This window comes from Sinohyriopsis cumingii, unplaced genomic scaffold (genome assembly GCF_028554795.1).
Source record: "Sinohyriopsis cumingii isolate HCF-2022 unplaced genomic scaffold, ASM2855479v2 utg001348l, whole genome shotgun sequence".
Classification (NCBI taxonomy): domain Eukaryota; kingdom Metazoa; phylum Mollusca; class Bivalvia; order Unionida; family Unionidae; genus Sinohyriopsis; species Sinohyriopsis cumingii.
The window spans coordinates 228,514-250,312 of NW_028315988.1; the positions used below are offsets into that span (position 1 = coordinate 228,514).

The following is a 21,799-nucleotide window of genomic DNA, read 5'->3' on the forward strand; positions in this document are numbered from 1 at the left end:
TTAAGCGATTAGCCGTAACATCTACGTTCCCCCTTCTAATATCAAGTCAATCTTTAACTACTTGTTACAGGTATGTATAATGGGATATATTTTCATTGTTCTTTCATTGGTCTGACTAGACAGCGATGTTTTTCACCATTAACAAGCATCCATCTACAATGAAACTGGGATGAAAAGTGCGCGACCAGACTGAAACTCGAACTCGCAACCTCCCAAACACTCAGATGGAACTCTCCTAATCGTAGCTTTCTCCACCCATCCATTTCATGCCAGTAATGTTGTAGTTAATCATGCGACTATTGAAATTAAGGCGTATGTTGGAAAGGTGTTGCAAATGTTGTATACAACACAAATTTAATATCATTGTTTTACCTTTTGTTTCAATTAAAACAAACCTAATTAGTTAATTGTACAAAAATTGATTAATAGATGAAAGGCAGGAAGTCTATTGAATGTGCGGTTTACTGTAGGAAAACTAATACATAAACTACCATAGAATCACGTGGTACTTGGAAGCATCATGGTCGACGTTTGCAATATGAAGAGGCGTCATACAATCTTGACTTGCAAGCTGCAAAAAAAAAAAAAAGAAATAACAGTTGTGATTGTGGTTGTTAGTGGTAGCAACATACTTAGAACTAACACGTGTAGTATCAGCAGCAGTAGCAGCTGTTGTAGAGGTAGAAGTAGTAATAACATAAATAGAAAGAACAAGTTATAGTAGAAGCAGCGGAACTAGAAACAAGACGTTTTAGTAGAAACAATACGTTCTAGTAGGAACAAGACGTTCTAGTAGAAACAAGACGTTCTAGTAGAAACAAGACGTTTTAGTAGAAACAAGACGTTCTAGTAGGAACAAGACGTTCTAGTAGGAACAAGACGTTCTAGTAGAAACAAGACGTTCTAGTAGAAACAACAGCAGCAGAAAAGAAGTGGTAGTTCTAGTAGTTCACGACAAGAGAGAATAACAACCGTAGTAATAGTACTTTGATGATACTTAAAGTATTGTCAGGAATATTAGTTGTAGAACAGTTGCTATTCTGTTTCTTCTTTCTACTGTTTTATTGCAACAAATTCAGTAGAAAAAAACAGAGATAGCAGCATTTTAGTCTGTGGTTTTTCTTTTAAATAAAATTGCTGCTGAATTTGTATTAACCATGGAATGGTATGGTCGAGCCAAAGCGATGTATTTGTGGTAGTAGTAGTAGTAGTAGTAGCGATAGTGGTACCAGTAATAGTAGTAGCAGCAACAATAAAGACAGTTGTTGCCCTAGTCGTCGTTGAAGTGTTAATCGTGGAATCATATGTAATATTAGTGGATTTAAGTACGAGTATATATTATGACACGAAAACAAAGCTAGAGAAATATATTCAGCTTTGAGTCTGACACTCCTTCCGTGCATATCTGAGTGACAAAGAACTGACACATAAATTATGTAACCACGTACGCGTGGGCATTCCAACCAACTGCGAATTATTCGCATAATTTGCGGAATTGTGGACTATTCGTCCATTTTGCGTACCTTGAATATGCTATATTTGTGGAATTTCCTCACACTTAACTAGCTAACCATACTTTATATCGACAAATAGAAAAAGCTATATCTTTCACCGTACTACAGACATTTAATTTGTCTAGCCTTTAACTCTTGTCTTTTGGTCTTTCTCATTTATTTATTTTTAGAGGGGTGGCTGAGGGGGTAATTTTTACCCTGCCCTTTACAAATGTAAGGCAAGAAGAAAAACACTTATATCTACTTGTGTTTGGCAAATAATGTTAAACGGTTATATTTAAAAACTTAATAATGATAAAACCTGCTGCACACAGTTATTGCTAAAAGAGAACAGAAAGAAAGAAATCAAAAAGACATTTGCCCTCAGCAAGTTTTAGGAGTTCTCAAATTAGCCATTTTAATGGATTCTGGGATGAAATTTGCTGGTATCTTGCCCGATTCGTGAGGTCACCATGCGGAAAAATGGTTCTCCTTTATATATACCTAAATGCACATGTATTACGAAGTCTATTTTCTGTTGGTGTTTTGTTTACCTTAAACCCTGTCTGTGTACAGCCCATAAATATCCCATAATGTTCTTCTTCGGCAACCATATCCAAAAATCCAATAGGCGTGTACCTCGCTACCGTGCTGCATGTACCAACCACCTGCACATTAGATGGACAGATATATAGGTAACTAGAATACACACACACACACACACACGCACACACACACAGATATATATATATATATATATATATATATATATATATATATATATATATATATATATATATATATATATATATATATATATATATAACGGTCTAAGGTGAAGCTATTCATAAGCATACTACAATATTACAATGAATGCAAGCACCATTCAAATTTTTATTTTACCTCATAACTGTTTCATCTTGTTATTTTTCAAATCCTTTTAAACTGCATAGTTTAGTATTTTTCACCTGAGTATTGAAAGGAAAATTATATCATTATTAGAAACAGATGTTCCCGAAATATCATGCTGTTGAAGGGCAAAGTGCTAAGTAAAACAAGATCAATAAGTCAGTAAAACTCTTTGTCTATAATCACCAAAAATCATATATGGCCCAAGTCTTGTTAAGGAAAAGCCACTTGCTAAATTTGGTTTCAATTCGAAGTTATTTTCAAAAGTTATCAAAGGAGAGGGCAACGTTGTAAGTCAAACAGGGGCCATAACTCCATAAACGTTTTTTTCCGGAAAACGATGAAACTCGAACTATGTGTTTGGAAAATAATACCTGATATTAAAATTATTCAATATTTATTGATAGAACATTGATTAACTGAGCACTACGTCAAACAGGGGCCATACCTCTCCAAAATAATGTCGAAACACATGAAAATCGAACCTAATCTTAATATGAAGCCTGATACTGTTTAATTTCACTCCAGGAAGTCCCTCAAAAGTTATTGTATAGAAACGAAGTTTAATGTGGACAACACAGGGCGTGACGCCACACTACGGAACGAAACTGACATAGGAAACACCGCATGATACTTCCATAGATAATGCATCATTTTGATTCTTCTTAAAGTTGAATATTTAACGAGGCTATCAGTGCCGTCCGAATATTATCAAGTAATGCACACTGAATTAGAGAAAGAGCAATTAAATTACAATTTAACATATACCAACCTTCGTATCAAACGTCCACGTCTGTTTGTTCGGAGCATTGCAAAATTCTTCTAGAACTGCCTCAGACGGATGATTATTATTTACGAGACACTTGTGGTCGCCGGTGTGAGATACAGATGTATGAAGAATCACAGTAGACAATGTCTTGCTGCCGTTACAGACGTGACTAGCTGAAATGTGGAAAAGTTAATGCAATTTATATATTTATAACACATTCTGATATAATTACACGTAATTATTAAAAGGAATATATCATTTACATTATTTATGCATAAGTGCAAAAGCTAAATCCTTGAAACAATTGGATGGAACAAGAAGTATCAAATTATGCTCGAATCATAAAGCATGATCATAAACCATGCATTTGTAAACCGGCAAAGCTGCTTGATGGAGAGTATACGTTTTCTTATATCATTGCTATATTATCTAGACACCAGATTCGGTTATTTTTAAATTAAAACCTCATTAGAGGTGCCTCTCAAAAGAATTTATCATATATATTCAGTTAAACTTTGATAAATCAAACATCATTCAATCGAATTTCCACGCCATAAGAAATATTTCTTTAGCACCTAAAACCCCCAAGACCTCGAGTAAATAAATGACTCCCATCGTTTCGAGTTCAACTGTTTTTCATACGGAGAATCAACACGTCATTTCACAGCACAGTTTAAAACTATACAAAAAACGCTTGTGCTTGAACATATCCCATTCAAATTATCAAGCACGACTTGTTATAGTCTATCTATCCATCTATCTATCTATCTATCTATCTATATATATATATATATATATATATATATATATATATATATATATATATATATATATATATATATATATATATATATAAAATTTACTTGACTGCTACAGATAAATGCTTGGAAAGCATCAGGTTCTGTGCTGGTATACAAGTATAGAAGCTCTTGGTCATCTCTTTGAAATAATTTAAAACGTGGTTCATCCCAGTTACAGTATCAAGAGGAAGTGAAAAAGTGGTCGGTAGAAAAATGAGATCAGATAGGTCTATTTGTAGCATACTTGGAGCTAGGCAGGGCCCCGCAACACATGGCCAAATTTCATAGCTGCTTCCAATGCAATAATTTCCATCATCGCTCGGACGAGGGTTGTCACAAATACGGAACCGGGACCTCGTTCCATTTCCGCACGTGGCGTCACATGGTGAATAGGGCGTCCATTCTGACCATTGTCCATCTGAAATGAGAACTCACTGTCACTTATAAATGTCCGAAGTACAGGTTTCTGACTAAAATCAGATTGCAAGTGGTTAACCAAAACTAGGTAGATATTTTTTTCAAATCATGTATCATATTAGTATCATGTGTTTTATTTTTGTATATATTACAAGATTTGCTGATGCTGGTTTATAAATTTACAGATGTTTAAATCACCTGCCCTGCAATGGACGCAGCGATATGCATAGTGTTACCTAACTGCGTACCATTCAGTTCTATTAGATAACTTCATCTAAGGGAGTATTTCGATTTCACGTAATAAAGTGTCTGTAGAATGTAAAAATGAGCTACCAGTCAGCATAACTAATATTAATCTTTAGGCATAAAATAGATGGAAATATTTTATATGAAACCGGCAACTATTCTGCTATTTCGGTTAAGTCTGAAAGGTAGGAAAATTCTTGCAAGAAATGGCAGCGAATATTTCAAGTAAGGAATGCTCTGTCTGCAAAATTTATATAGTTAGAACATAACGACATTAAAAATGGAACAGAATGTCACAATCCTTAAAATAAATAAATGCATGCTAAATTGGCGATTTTGAATTTCATTGTCATCTGCTAATCTTTGGTCGTGTAGAAGTCATAAAGTATCCTGGTTGTATCTAATATATTTGTCATTGCTACATTATTTCATATTGAATATGCTTACCAACAGGACATGCATTCTGGTTACAGGCGACTGTTTGAAGATGGTTTCCATGACAAGAATGGCCTCCGTTGGCGGGATTCGGGTTATTACATGCCCTAATCCGGCTCATGTTTCCAGCACCACAAGTCACTGTACATCCAGACCACTTCGACCATTCACTCCAGCTGCCGTCTAATAATAATAATAATAATAATGTTAATAGAGGTCGTGATAATAGTGCCAGTATGGTAGTAAGTTCGTTTACTTTTTACTGGGGTTTCATTCTTACTTTGTGGCTTTGATGATTTTTTTCTTACAATTCGTCAAACATTATTTTTCCCATGCGAGAGTTTATCCTGACGGTTAGACTGTTTACCTGCTTAGACAATTTGGAAACAAAACGATGCAGAATAATTCATCTTTGTAGCCGTCTAGAACATGCGCACTTGGCCACTGCTGATTAGTAACAGCAGAAACAAAACTGCGGTTTTATTAGCTTGCGCTGAGCCGACTGATTAATCCACCCGTATGAAAAAGATGTTTAGTTGCCTAAAGTTTTGTAATTCTTAATTGATTCATTAATATGTCTAGTGTGTCCATTCAATTTCACTTTCACATCTGTTTGTCATAAGAAAGGCTTAAATCTAATTATCATCTGGCAGAGAATTGCTCGTTCCGTGACGAGCAAAGTGTGTAAAATTGCGATAGTTTTCACACCACTATTTACCAATTCTATCAAGAGAAATATAGAAACATATATGTCATTAAAAATGTGAACCAAACTTGTAATCGTGCACCCATCCAGGTAATAGTAAATTATTACGTCAGGAGATGTATCGGTCCAGCAAATCATGTGAGATCTGACACACTATAATAATCCTCACCCAAATCGCGGGTCAATGAATAACACTGGTGTTAATATGTTCCCACATTTATGCTTACTTTTAAACGAAACTAGAAAAACTAAAGTAAAATGAGGGAAATCAATTTTATTATTAGGAAGAAGAAAACAATAATTCCCTCTTCGGTTATCGTAGAAATTATGCCACCTCCAAACGGATTGTCTACCCGTTTAATACTGGCGGGGAAGGAGGTGAGGGGGTCTTTCACAAACCTGCGCATTACATTCGTTCCGTTCCGCAATGCTATGGAATTACTTTTCATCTGTAATTTAGTAAGTACTGGCCATAGCTTACCCTGCTATACCGGAAGCAATATGAATTTTCGGGGTATTTCCAGTACCGAATATACGCCGTGAGCAAGTTGATCGTGTTAGAAAAATAGCGTCAGACTATGAAGTCGGTTATATTAAGCTACATTATGTGGCACAGAGAATATTTCTCTTCACACAAAATTATTTATTCTTTTAATCTTATTCTTGCCTTACGTGGTACATAAGGCTTCCAGAAGAGAGGTCCACTACTACTAGTCTGTGGCCTGTCTCACTGATGATTCCCCAGGCCACACATTATCATTTGTTTCTGCAACGTCCCTCGGCATGTCTCAATGTGTAATATACTTGCCCTCCCCAGATGTCCAGAAGAAGGATATCCTAGGTAGTACTAACGGTGGCACTCACATGCTCAAGCTACCTCCTTCACCTCTTTTCCTCAATCTGTTCAACACGATTTACATTAGACCATTAGTCCACTGATGCGTATCAGTGTTTCAGGCTTTTTGTTTCCCGAAACGTCTACACATAATCCGCAGACGCTTGTTTTAGAAGGTCTCTAGTTTGCGAACTTTTACTTGTATAGCTTCCAGGACAATCAGTGATTTTAATAGCACACCGAGAATATTGTTGTTAAAAGACTTAACTTTGCTTTGGTCCCAGTTGTTTTCGTTTCTACGTGTTGTTCAAGTTGACTTCGCTTATTCTTGAATTGAATTATTTATCAATGTCCCTTTCATACCAAGCAGGTGAGCTGTCAACTTCGTCTGGTCTTTTGGATTGCAGTTGATAACGTCTGTGTTATTATTTGTTTTTTTGTTTTTTGTTCATAGTCGTCATAGAGAGCCCGTCTACAGACACGGAGTCCAATCAATAATACTCCTTATCGTAAACCAGACCTGTGGGATCCGATTCGCTAGTATAGATCGGGAACAAATGGTATATGAGAATGAGCTTGTAAATGATTAATTAATTAACATGTATTCATCTGTGTAAATGCTAGTGCTGACTCAAACCTTCCATAGCTAGATACATCGGTTAAGTGCGTATACATTTAAATCAATGACGCAGAAAATATGTTGTGTTCTTGTGCAAGCGTTTTGACAATGAGAACTAACGAGACCACACTGACTATCACATGAACTCTCATATATATATATATATATATATATATATATATATATATATATATATATATATATATATGATTCATACTAATCTCATGCAGCAGAAGATCTGACAATAGAAGCCAAATATTGTAAGGATTTGTTCTAATGTTTATCTGCTTAAATTTCAATAAAAATGTATTAAACCGCTGGTTCTCAAAAGGGGCGGTGGGATTACCAAGGGGGTCGCTAATGCTGAATAACGCTTTCTACCGGATAAGACAGGGGGTGCTGTGTCTGTCTGCATATTTGCAATTATATTGAATAATATTACGACTGTGACGTTTGCACGCATTGGGGTGGGGTTCTTCCAATATAATTTAATTAAATTATGATGAAAGTTCCACCCTGGCTGGTGAGGTTAGAAAGTTAAATTAGTGACGAGGTAGATTTACAGTTCTGAGCCCCCAATCAGCAATGCCGACGATTAAATTATAGAGAACACGAAGATGAAATTCAATCAATAACAATTTAATAAATTTGATAATTAAAAACGATAACTTCCAATCACTCGTTTTTCCCTCGACCAAGTGATAACCTAATTCATCCCGTGATTTACAGTGTGAGTTCGATTTTCCCCCGTCCTTCCATCTACTCATCTCTTTCTTTCCCGCTAATTCCTTCCTTCTTTCCGTTTCTCTAACTCCTCCTTCGTCTCCGTTTCCCTCTCTACTATCTCCTCCTCCAATTTCGCTACCAGACTTCAACTTCTCCTTTCTTCTCCTTTCCCTCTCTACTATCTCCTCCTCCAATTTCGCTCCCAGACTTCAACTTCACCTTTCTTCTCCTTTCCTCCGTCTCTCTATCTGAGACTACGGGACCAAGCTGTAACTGGTCTGTCCCTCAAAGCTTCCTGTGAAAAACCACAAGGCGTTAACGTGTGTTGTATCGCATCTCACCTCACACTATATCGACAATTAATCATCAGATAAGCTATCACGGTTTCGGTCACGCATGCGTACACATCGAAATTCCCACACACTTCTTGCAGGGTAAACAACAGCGTAATAACACGCTATCAGCGAATTGTCATACAGACATCAATACATTGCGTCAGACAGTATATACACATATATATTTAATCTCATCGTACTACAATCTGACAACAATCAGACGCATGTCTGTACATTACACAAATATTCATCAATGGCAAAATCTATAATCATATGAACACATGTGTTAGTCTACTATAAAATACCCACATAGCAAAGTACAATATTAACTCTTACGACGGCTAGCAAGCTATATAATTCTTTACAAATATCAACTCATTTCTTCAAAATATGCAAACATATTAACAAGACAAAGTAATTCTTCGTACTACGACTCTAGTAATAATAAAGTATACATACGACCTACAATTAAAATGCAGTGGCATTCCACAAAGACCGAACAAATATCCCACTGACCTTATTTGAAGCTCTCTGTACTTAGAATGTCCTGCTCTAAGATTTTCCAGCCAATAACGAATGGCTATTCGGAGTTACGCTAACCTCTTCTCTGGGTAATTTCTCTCAGCGAACTAATTCTGGCCGGAAGACGCGGAGGTATCATTCTACCCAAATCAACGTCTCTCGCCTATCTCCATTCTGATTGGGTTTCGCTGTGACCCTGTCCAATCGTCTTAGCGGCCAGTTCAACCTGTCTGTCTGTTTGCAGGGAAAAGAAGTTAAGACTCTCCCACTTCTTCAGGCAACTGCTTTTGATCTTGGACAACATTTCCACACCTAGGTGATAATTAGCTATCTGTGGCTTCGCAACTCCTATGTTCGGCTCTCCACTTCTAACTACGGCAATCTTACGTAATGGATTAGTGCTAGCCTTCGGCAATGTTTAACATCAAACAATGGCTTGTCAGAATTACTTTGATTATACATGTTTCAAACTGGGGCTACTCTGGGTCGGGGTAAACATGACAGCAACGTAAATGAGTAACTGTCGGAGTGTGGGAGTGATTACGACTAATGAATAATGATGATGTGCCTGGATTTACCAGCAGATGATTGAGATTCGTTTCAGCGGTGCAGTCGGATAATGTAACATAACAGAACATTAGTGGCATCTTACCTACACTACACTGTGCTAAATTACAGGAAGTTGTTTCTGTCGTCGACCCATGACAGAATTTGCCAGATGAACTTGGTGGCGGGTTATCACACGACCGGGAACGCCTAGCTGTTCCAGTACCACAAGTGACTGAGCATTGAGACCATGTTGACCATACACCCCAGTTTCCATCTAAAATAATAAGACATTTAGGATTTACAAGTCTTATCAAGATTTTAAAATATTTTTGCAATTTTTGTTATATCTTTGTATATTTACGTTTAGTTGGAAGGTTAATTGTTTTCAGATTTTCGGGATTTGAACTGTCTGTCCGTGCTATAGATCCATAACTGTGATGGCTTGCCGTTAAACCCTATAAATGTATACCTCAAAACTAGTTTGCACAACTGCCATTGATTTCATTACATATGAAACAGACACTACACTGCAAGCCATAATTAGCCCTGACCCATGCCCAATCACTTATGATATTACACGCCCACAATAGGGTACAGATTTTCGTAAAACAATGAAAATTCAGTTTTCCCCTACCACCTTGCCACATGAGGATGGATGATTACAACTCAACATATGAGTTAGTAACTTGCAACTTAGATTAGGCGTGTTATGTGCTTCTGGATGCGTCTAGCATTTTTGTTTCTTTTTAGTGCTGTCATATTTATATACAGAATCTATGTTGGGGTTTGAAGCGAGACAAGGAAATCCCAGTCAAAAGGTTACATTATTTGTCTCCCCACGAGGCTTTCCGAGGTGGGGGAGACATATAATGTAACCCCGCAACTGGGATTTCTTTGTCTCGCTTCAAACCCCAACGTTGATTATTTTTCTCACCCAGTAATTTCCTTTAAAGTAAAACAAGAATTTTCATCAGTTCCTTTTTAGAAAATTATATTGTAAATAATGAAACGGTACTGGGTCAACACCTATGATATATTATATTATTATAACGAAAAGTTACATCTAGCATGAGTGTCCGTGTTTGTGTTATTCACGGGTAATGAGTGGTCTGTGTCACTATCGTATATAACTCCTTTTCTTTGAAGGAGGTGAAACTGTTTGTGACATACTTGTGTTGCCCTTAATATTGATTGCAAAATTACTCCCGTGTATAAAAGACCCTCCAAATACGGACCCTGGCGGATAACCGTGTACTAAACTTTAAAGTTCACGGATTCTTTGAAAATTTATTTCTCTGTCATGGAAATATGACAAGTGCTACCGTGAAATTTGCTTACGGATTAATGTGTGCTGGTAAGTGCATTATTTGTCATTAGATATTATAGTATATGTTTGATTCAGCTAGGGTACAATGGAGATGCTTAACAAAATTAGAATAAAGCATGTCTGACATTAGATATTAAAGGTATATGTTTGATTCAGTTGGGGTGCAATGGAGATGCTTAACAAAGTTAGAATAAAGCATATTTGACATAACACTTTTTTCCGGCTGTTACTAAGTGTTCTATAGTTGTAAAGAGCGCTTGGGGGCTATCAAGTGTATAGGTCTATAGTCCTTGTGCATGGATCAGTGTTTTCTGTCATAGTTCATTCCACACATCATTGAGAATTTTATCCTCTCTGTAGCAGTTATTGTTTAGGTCAGCGTCATTAATTGTAGCTAACAGTATATACTTTGTTTCACACGAAGTATTTAAAACTAATTACGTAGCTTTAGCTACATTTAATGACGCTGACATGAAAATGTATTTAGCTAGGCCTGCATATAAGATAAAACTGACCATGCTGTGGGGAACCAACTAGCATAATACCAAACAGCTCGACATCGTATGCGTGTGTGTCTTTGTCTCTCTCGAAATGTGTTTTTATGGTGTGTCCTCAAAGATGAATGTATCTTAAGTTACTATGTTTTTTATATGTATTTCATTTTTTGTTGTTGTTGTGGTCTGATTTTAAAACAACTACGTCATGCACAGCAGAAGACAAAAAGGGTTTCTTATTTTGAAAGTAGTTCTGAGCGCGTGTTCACCTTGACTGAAACGACTGGTCTGACATAACCAGATTGAGATAAGAAAAGTAAGTTTGGCAAAACAGCTAGTTTTCTCTGTCGCATGGGTGAGAAATATACATAACTAATTCTGTCATTTTTCTGGAAAATACGTGTGCTTATGTGAAATTGTTGAACAAGGACAGTTTTTATCAAATTATTAAAATTTCCAAAACCGGAGTGATAATTATTGTTTTTACAAGGACCTGTAGTCTTCAGTACTACAGGATACATTATATGTCATCGTCTTCCATCTTGGATTCTTCGTCGGAACTCTAACTTGAAATCAGTCGAACATTTTGTTACTAGGAGTCCTAAAATTATATTCTTGGATTATTTTTGGATTTGATTCTGTAAAACCGTAAGTTCACATTTTTTATATTTACAGAAATTTTCCAGGAAAATAAATTATTATATTTTTTTTTTCAAAACTTCTTGTTTTCACTCTTTCTTGTGTTACTGTTTATTCGAGCCTAAACACGTAACAATATACATTAGGAGTAAGGATACAGTGGAGATGCTTAACAAAATTAACGGTTTTTCTGTTATTAGTAGGTTAATTTTGTTTCTAAATAGGAAAGCTATTAATAACAGAAGAACCGTTAATTTTGTTAAGCATTGCCATTGTACCCTTACTCCTTATTATATATATATATATATATATATATATATATATATATATATATATATATATATATATATATATATATATATATATAAGTCTTGGAGACAAACATAAAATATACACATTGAAAAAGTGAACATACCAACTGGACATGGATGAACATTACATATTTCTATTTGTTGTACTGGCGTTCCTGTGCAGCTGTGGTATTGCAAGGTAAAATGATTGAATACATTACAGTTGTACGTTCGTGTACGAACACCTCTGCCACATGTCTGACTGCAAGCAGACCATTCCGTCCACGGTGCGGAGAAACTAAATAGGAAACCTATGAATAATAGAAGAACCGTGAATAATTTTAGCTTTATTCATCTGACTTTGAACTCTCATCGATCTGCTTATGACTTATTATGCAATCGGCTATTTGAAGATCAGATGTTGGATTTGCTTGGTTTTTCTGAGGTTTGGAAAAGCAGAGAACTTAGAAGAAACACCTTAATTTAGATGGGTAACAACATATAACTGCCCAAGTTGGAACCGGGAATCAAACATGGCATCCAGAGGTCCACTAACCGTTAAATCTTAGGTTTAGTTAGATAGTGTCAATGAATTTAAGGATAAGCTTTTAAAAATACATATATATTGTTTCTAGGTTGCTTCAGTTCTCCACATTAACTTGCTTATAGATTGATTATACTCCCTACATTAACATGCTGATAGATTGATTATACTCCATGCATTAACATGCTGATAGATTGATTATACTCCATGCATTAACTTGCTTATGGATTGGTTATACTCCCTGCATTAACATGCTGATAGATTGATTATACTCCCTGCATTAACTTGCTTATAGATTGATTATACTCCATGCATTAACTTGCTTATAGATTGATTATACTCCATGCATTAACTTGCTTATAGATTGATTATACTCCCTGCATTAACATGCTGATAGATTGATTATACTCCCTGCATTAACTTGCTTATAGATTGATTATACTCCCTGCATTAACTTGCTTATAGATTGATTATACTCCCTGCATTAACATGCTGATAGACTGATTATACTCCCTGCATTAACATAGATTGATTATACTTCCTGCATTAACATTCTTATACATTGTACCTACAACTTGATCTAAAGCTCTAAAATACGTATAGATTGATTATACCCCGTTTGTAGAGATGCTGACGAACGGTTCTACTCCTTGCATTATTATAATTATAGATCGCGTCTCCATCCCACGACATGCATATAGATTGATTCTACTCACTTCATTAATATGCTTTTGGATCTCTTCACCTGCATGCATTTATATGCTTCTAGCTTGCTTCTCCATCTTACATTAACACGATTATATGTTAATTCTACTCCTTACATTATCGTGCATCTGTGTTGCTTCTACTTATGCATTAACGTGCTTATGTGTTGCGTCCACTCCTTACATTAACGTGCTTCTGTGTTGCGTCCACTCCTTACATTAACGTGCTTCTGTGTTGCGTCCACTCCTTACATTAACGTGTTTCTGTGTTGCGTCCACTCCTTACATTAACGTGCTTCTGTGTTGCGTCCACTCCTTACATTAACGTGTTTCTGTGTTGCTTCCACTCCTTACATTAACGTGCTTCTGTGTTGCTGCTACACATGTATTAACGTGTTTCTGTGCTGCTTCTACCGCTTACATCATCCAGCTTCTGTGTTATTTTTTCTTCTTACATTAACGTGATTCTATGATACTTTTGATCCTGCATTTACGTGCTTCCATGCTGCGTCTACTCCTGCATTAACGTGCTTCCATGCTGCGTTTACTCCTGAATTAACGTGCTTCCATATTGCGTCTACTCCTGGATTAACGTGCTTCCATATTGCGTCTACTCCTACATTAACGTGCTTCCATATTGCGTCTACTCCTACATTAACGTGCTTCCATGTTGCGTCTACTCCTGCATCAACGTGCTTCCATGCTGAGTCTACTCCGGCATTAACATGCTTCCATATTGCGTCTACTCCTGCATTAACATGATTATAGATATATTCTACTCCTCGCTAAAATGCTCTATAGCGTGCATTAACATGGTTATGAATGAATTCTAAAACCTGCTCTAACATGTTCCTAAATTGTTATTCCCCCTTGCATCAAAATGTTTATATTTTACTCCCTAGATGCACAATATGGACTGATTATACTCCTTGCCTGAACGTTGTTCCGTGTTGTTTCTACCCCATTCATTAACATGTTTGTAGACTGCTTCTACTCCATGTATTAGCATGCTTGTATATTATTCTAACCCATGCATTAACATGCTTGTATATTATTCTACCCCATGCATTAACATACTTCTATGCTGATTCTACTCCCAATGTCGGCACTAATCTATTGACGCCGTCACGTCACCGAACTGTATAAAATATCGCTATTTTCATTCTGGCATTTATTTGAGCAAGATCCACACATATTTGTAGTGAAAGCTAAAACTTGATCAAACTAGTAGCCTAGCAGACAATTGTTGGTAATATTTCGCAAGACTATTTCTTACGTGACCACAAAAGAAATGATATGAAGTGAACCACAGTGCGAGTTCCATTGGCTTTTTAAATAAGTTATACACGTAATAAACGGTCTTTGCAGAAATGAACATCAACTGAATGTTATAAAAATGATGTAGAACACAATTAAGTTTTATCAAGACAAAAATTAATAATCACGCAAAAGTCGATGATCGATATCGAAGAAGGTTTAATTGCTGTTTTCGCGCTAAATAGCCTCGACATGATAAGAAGTTATATGACCATTTAGCATACAATGCTATCGTCTCAGAAGGATTTATATCTGTACCTTCAACGCTGGGTCCAAGACACGTACACACGGCAAGAAATGCAATCAGGAGAGGCATTATTTCGCAATTGTATTTCTGAAAATTGAATGAAAATAATCAAGTGAGATAACATGCTCGTGTCGTTTGGATTAAACAGGGCCACTTTTCAGACGACTTGTATATCTTTTATTAATAATCTGGAAGAAAATGTAAAAGGCAATATTATTCATTACGACTGCATCTGAAAAAGATTCACCCCTTCATAATAACGTTTCGGTTGTTGGTGTGTGTACACAAATCGATTTTGTATTAATTATTCCCAGGACACATGATTCGATTGTTCGTAGTATACACCACATCAAACTCATTCCGCTATTTCCAACCAAAACTGGTAAAAATGTGTTCATGAATTGAATGCAGCATGAAAATTTAAAGATCGTGGTTTAGCAAAATAAAAAAACTTCTCCTAAGTTTGATAATTGAACTCAAGCTCTTTATATCCTAACCACTTGATTTCTAATTTAAAAATTATCTAGGACAGAAGTGAATAAAGTGAAAGCCACAATGAAAAATATAAGACTCGCGAGTATATTGTTACATATATTTAATTTCCATTGATATGTATTAATTTTTTTTTGTTTATTTATTTAGGTATTTATTTTGTATTTATGTATTTATTTATTATCTATTTTACGCTGGAAAACTGTAAGCTGGACTTGACCATTTCCAAATTGATGTTCATTTTCTACTTGACCTGAATCATTGACTTTTTTCTATTCTGCAAACAACTAATACATAGCAAATATTTTCCTATGTGTATGGGTTTAATATAAGGATTATTACCAATAAAAGTAAACATTTTTTGAAGGTCTGAGTCAAGGTTAATTTAATTCTCCTATTAACATACCTGGCTGGATAATATTTTCCATATTCCATATTATTCTTTCATTAACAGACCTTCAAAGTGTGACTATGATTTTATGTAAACATTTGGAAACTTTTAGAAGGTTATTTTCCATTTGATAACAGCTTTGTTTTCGAAAATGTTAGTTGTTGCCTGAGATTACGTGGAGGACTATATAATCTTGTTTTTCTATAAATTATTCATTCATACTTCATGATCTGAGGAACAACAATTATATTATTGATGTTTCCAGTGGTTCATTTGCGCTGACATTTATATACCAAATTTCAAATAAAGATATGTTACTGGGTTTTATTTTTTGCGATCAGAAAACAAAACAAAACAAAAACAAAATGCCGAAACATCACCACTAAGTGATATAATGTGATTTGGATTTTTAACGTAGCTTCAACAATTTTTCAGTCATATCGCTACGATGTCTGCAATGTGGCAGTTTATAGTGATGTCTAGCACTGGGGCATCATGCCGCAGACATGTAGCATGATGTCCCACCCAGTCACATTATCCTGACACCGGGCCGACCAGTCCTAACACTAACCTCTTAATGCTGAGCGCCAAGCGAGGCAGCTGTTAGTACCGTTTTTGTAAGTCTTTGGTATGACTCGGCCGGGGATTGAACCCGCGACCTCCCGCATCCGAGGCGGACGCTCTAACCACTAGGCCACCGGAGCGGTTCACCACTAAGGAAAGTGAAGCGTCTCTCACAGCCTTTCCTTTCCATGTGTAGTGATCGCCAGGGACCACTGTCTGACTCTTGCTGGGCAGGAGGATACTTGCATATGGCCTCTCCTACACTATTGTGTCCACAGCAGCACCTTCATACGGGGCCCCTTGTTTTCACAGAGCCTGCAGTGTGTTGCGACCGAGTGGCCGGCGGCATAAGTGGGTGGGCAGACTGGGCTCGTTAGCCTAAGTAAGCAGCCAGTCTAAGATAAGGAAATCTCTGACTCCAAACCCAGGCAGATGGTACTCGTTAGCTTTGCCCGGCAGTTCGTCTATGGGAAGGAAAGTCTGATTTCACAACCACGAAGTGACCCAGCCATCGGATGATGGCTCCGCTGCCTTGGGGACATCTTCAGGGAAAGGACGGACTACGAGTGTAAACCCAGACAGATAAAACGGAGTGGAGCCCATAAGGCGACTGGGTGTCAAATACTACTTCCTTTCGGCACCTCCTACATCAAAACTGGTGCCAAATGCAAAGCTCGGCACTCCTTTGGACTTCACCAGCAAGGATGAGAGAAGGATCCTGACGTTTGGGCAGCCCAGGATCTCAAAGCTCCACAGCCAGTCACCCAGGCTGCGTTCAGGAGAGGCCACTACAGCCTCTCTCTAGAGTGAGGAAAAAACACGAAGCCTGGCAGTCGACGGGTTATATATCCAAACCTATTGGCGTTGAGAAGGGGCTTCGCGGATCAATTTTGACGGTGGAAGGGATCATTGCGCCCCACTGGTAGACCATCACACGCCTCAATACGGCAGCTCTCGGTCAGTAAGGTGTTGGCCCGCCAACATCTGCCTGCTCCAGTGAGTGCCTGAAGCTCAGTACGTTGCTCAGCATGACAATCAGATGGAAACGCCTCAACAAACAAAAGAAAAAATAATCAACAAAGAAGATTATATCTCTTCGATTTGCAAGCTGGAATGTGCACACCATGTCCTCACGCATCTCTGATGACCTCAGGGCGGTTTCCGACTGTAACAAGACGGTCATCGTCAACAGAAAGCTCACAAGACTAAATGTCAGCATAGCTGCCGTCCAGGAAACCAGGCTAGTCTTCAGTGGCTCTCTTCGAGAGGAAAACTACACATTCTTCTGGAAGGTTCGAAAACCTGAGTAGCCTCGCCAGCACGGAGTTGGCTTCGCCAGTAAAAACACTTTCCTGTGCTCGACGGAACTTTCCTCAGGAGGTACTGAGCGTCACTTGTCCATCCGCCTTCCCACTTTTGCAGGTCCTTTCAACATTCTTAGTGTCGACCCATCCACCCTCACGTCTTCGGAAGACAAAAAGGCTATGTACTATGGGCAGCTTGACGAACAGTTCAAAGGATGCCCTAAAGACAAGCTAGTATGCCTCTACAGCGACTTTAATGTCAGAGAAGGTGCGAGCCACGAGTCAAGGTCTACCTGCCTTGGACATCATGGCACTGAAAAAACCAACGAAAACGGTCAGAGACTGTTGTAGATGTGCACAAACCATGACCTGTGGGTTATAAACACGTACTTTAAGTGTAAGCCACAACACAAAGTGTCATGAAAACACACCAGATCTCATCGCTGACACCAGCTCGACTTGGTCATCATGAGACACTCTGCTCTGAACAGTGTCATCTCCGCCAAAAGCTACAACAGTGCAGTCCGCGACTCCAGCCACGCCCTCGTGAGAAGCAGGGTGCGTCTACAGCCACACACACTACACCACTCCAAACCAAAAGGTCGCCCTCGCATCAACACTGCGCAGATGTCGGTCTCCTCCAAGGTGGGGTGGTATGTTTCCTCCCTGGACCTCTCTCTCCAGGATCTGCCAGACCACGATGCCACAGCCAAGTGGAACATAATGAATAGCACCATCTACAGCACAACCATGTCCACGTTTGACAAGAAGATAAGGCCAAGTCAGGACTGGTTCAACACACACCTTTCAGAGATGGAACGAATAATCGAGAATAAAGTAACAGCCTTCATAGCTTACAAATAATGTGCTAACGAACGGACGCTAACTTCCCTCAGAAATGTTTGAAGCACGACCCAACTCAAAGCTGGACAGTGCGCGAACGAATACTTTCAGCAACTGTGTGATGGAATCCAGAGCATTGCAAAATCTGGAAACATCCAACGTATGTACAGCGGCAAAAAGAAGGCCCTAGCCCTGTGACGAAAGGTGTGCCACCCCACCCACCCCCGCGTGAAATCTCTGACGTGAGAGATTATCACATACCGTGATCAACAGATGGCCAGATGGGTGGAGCACTACTGTACTACCGAAAAACGTCAGTCAATGATGCTGCCCATTGCTGCATACAGAAACTTCCCACCATGGAGGAGCTCAACAAAGTACCCACCTTAGAGGAGCTAAGCAATGCCATCTACTACCTCCCAAACGACAAAGTACCAGGTAGCGACAGCATCTCGCCAAAAGCCATCAAACATGAGAAATCAACATCCCTTGAGCCGCTGCATGAGCTACTCTGCCTCTGCTGGGAGGAAGGAGCAGTCCCCCAAGACATGCGCTCCGCCGCCAACGTGACCCTTTACAAAAGCAAGGGCGACTGATGTGACTGTAACGATTTAAGATGGATCTAGCTCCTGAGCATCATTGGCAAAGTCTACATCCGCGTGCTCCTCAACATGTACCCGGTTTCCTAGTGTGGCTTCAGATCATGCAGGTAAATCACATACATGATTTTCTTCTCCGTCATCTCCAAGAGAAGAGCAAAGAGCAAGGGCAGCCACTCAACATGATGTTCATCGACCTCACCAATACGATCTGGTCAGCAGGAAGGGCCTATTTGAAGTTCTCAGGAAGAACGGCTCAACCACAAAACTCAGCAGCATGATCTCTTTCCGTGCAGAATTGAAGGTAACAGTCATGTAAGATGTATCCTTCTTAGACTCCTTCCCCATCAACAGAGGCGTGAAGCAAGGCTGCGTGCTGACGCCGACCCTATTCAGAATCTCACTTTACCTGCTCCTGTCTTACGCATTTGACTCATCCATGATAGTGTATCTCTGCACATCAGGTCCGACGGGAGACTGTTCAATCTGTCATGACTGCACTCGAAGACCAAAGCGAGGTCGGTCCTCATAAGGGTGATGCTCTTTGCTGATGACGCCGCTCTAGTAACCCACACCGATGATTCCCTCCAGAGAATGTGAGTCCGTTTCACTGATGGGAGGATATACATAAGCGCGCAAGATGCCGCCACTACCCCGTCCATCAAATCGACAGTGTCACCATGGAAGCAATGAACAACTTTACTTACCTGGTGTCAACCATCAGCAACACTCTCTCTCAAAATGAAGGCATGCGAAATCTCACCCGACGGCTGGGAAGTGCAGACCGAACACTAAGGCACCTGGATACTGACGGTCCGAAAGGGCAAATCAGTCACTGATTTGAGGAGAGGCCAGCTGGCAGTAGAAAAACTTGACAGAAAAAAGAGTGTGTCAGCAATCCCAGCAACTCAGACTTCGCTATACGTCTGCACTAACTGAAACAGGGACTGTAACTCACGCATATCCCTGCATAGCTACAGCAAACGATGCCAAACCCCAGAGACAGACGAAACTCCGAAGGCGCTACTCGCATGGTCTCCCGCGAATGAGCCGCCAATGATATATATATATATATATATATATATATATATATATATATATATATATATATATATATATATATATATATATATATATAATTTTCAGCTATGCTATGAATGTTTACTATATGCAAAGAAATGCGCATATTTCACCTTCAATTTTCAGGCACAGATTCAAATTTTCGATTATATTGTACCCTCTTACTAAATGATATATTTGTTGAAAAGAGACACTTAAAATAAAATAATGTTCAATTTGTCTGTTATTTATATATTTATTTATCTAAGTTCATCGAATTAAAAATTAACTATAATCTTCATCCAGAGGTACATTGATTGCATGTTATACTTGTAAATCTTGGAACCCAATAGACAGTTTAGTCTCCTCTCTCTCTCTCTCTGGGTTATCGTGTTGTGTTCATGGGAAAGGCAATTACTACAATTGTCTTGGCACTAAATAATCTTCTTGTGTTGTGTGAAAAACCAATACTAGATCAACTAACCAACCAACAAACCAAACAACCACCGAATCCCTCTCTCTCTCTCTCTCTCTCTCTGTCTCTGCTTGGAGCAAACTTGCTTCTCTGCTTATAATCTTTAGACGTTTTCTGTATGTGCTATAGCTTCTACCAAATTTGGTCAAATGGGCGAACAAATTGCTTGATAAGTCGAGGTTAAGTACGTTTACGTAGGCCCTCTGTGAAGAATTCGGGTTTCTTTTTTTAAAAAGAAATATATTTTGAGGATACTACTCCCCCTAATTATCTCTCTCTCTCTCTCTCTCTCTCTCTCTCTCTCTCTCTGCTTAAGTCCGAAACATTCTTGCTTATGACATAATGTCTTCATGGGAAAGGCAATTACTACAATTCTCAAGGCACTAAATAACCTTCTTGTGTTGTGTGAAACACCAATACCAGATCAATCAACCAACCAAACAAACAACAACCAGCCACCACCCCCCACCCCAATCCCCCAGCTTGGAGCAAAACTTCTTTCTCTGCTTAGAATCTTTTGACAAAGTTTTCTGTACGTGCAAACGCTTCTACCAAATTTGGTCAAATGGACCAACAGATGGTTTGGTAAGTTGAAGTTAAGAACTTTTACGAAGGCCCTTGGTGAAGAATTCCGGTTTGTTTTTTATATAATGTTTCTGCGGATCATCATCATCTCTCTCTCTCTCTCTCTCTCTCTCTCTCTCTCTCTCGCTCTCTCTCTCTCTCTCTCTCTCTCTCTCTCTCTCTCTAACACACACACACGCACAAAGTACTGTTAAAGCAAGAAAGGAAAATAAAGTTGGATTTGTTATCAACGAGCATTATCGTGCTTTTCAATGGATACTCATCAGTGCAAGTATGGGCTGAAGAGTAGATTTGAAACCCTAATAAAGACTATAACGTTATAATTAGAAAGTCCGTAAAACCGACAAATTAAAATACGATCTTACCTGTGAGAACCCCATATAACTGTGTCTCTCTTGTACGTGTACTGCCTAACGCCGAATGGTAGATAAGACGTAAGGAACGATTCCTACAGTGGCATGGTATAAGAATAAATGTAGGCGGTTTAGATATGTAGAGATTCTCTCTCTCTCTCTCTCTCTCTCTCTCTCTCTCTCTCTCTCTCTCTCTCTCGTGGTGTATGGT

The 21,799-nt window shown here is 38.5% G+C and overlaps 1 protein-coding gene across 1 annotated transcript; it reads right to left on the reverse strand.

The window, feature by feature from the left end:
* Window positions 1–348: 348 nt before the first annotated feature.
* LOC149772596 (coadhesin-like) lies at window positions 349–21,653 on the reverse strand. Its single transcript, XM_089947593.1, has 9 exons — window positions 21,601–21,653; window positions 14,935–15,010; window positions 12,237–12,422; window positions 9,465–9,635; window positions 5,082–5,252; window positions 4,216–4,389; window positions 3,175–3,344; window positions 2,048–2,161; window positions 349–571 (listed from the first exon to the last, which is right to left on the reverse strand). The coding sequence occupies exons 1-9, from the start codon at window positions 21,613–21,615 to the stop codon at window positions 488–490; spliced, it is 1,161 nt and encodes a 386-aa protein (XP_089803719.1). The 5' UTR covers window positions 21,616–21,653; the 3' UTR covers window positions 349–487.
* Between the last annotated feature and the right edge of the window lie 146 nt (window positions 21,654–21,799).

Bases quoted from the DNA above. Each gene is read 5' to 3' on its own strand.
- LOC149772596 (XM_089947593.1), bottom strand. The intron at 12,423-14,934 runs GTACAGATATAA...TATTATTCATAG, and splicing joins TCTTGGACCCAGCGTTGAAG to GTTTCCTATTTAGTTTCTCC. The intron at 572-2,047 runs GTAAACAAAACA...TTTTTTTTGCAG, and splicing joins GTACACAGACAGGGTTTAAG to CTTGCAAGTCAAGATTGTAT.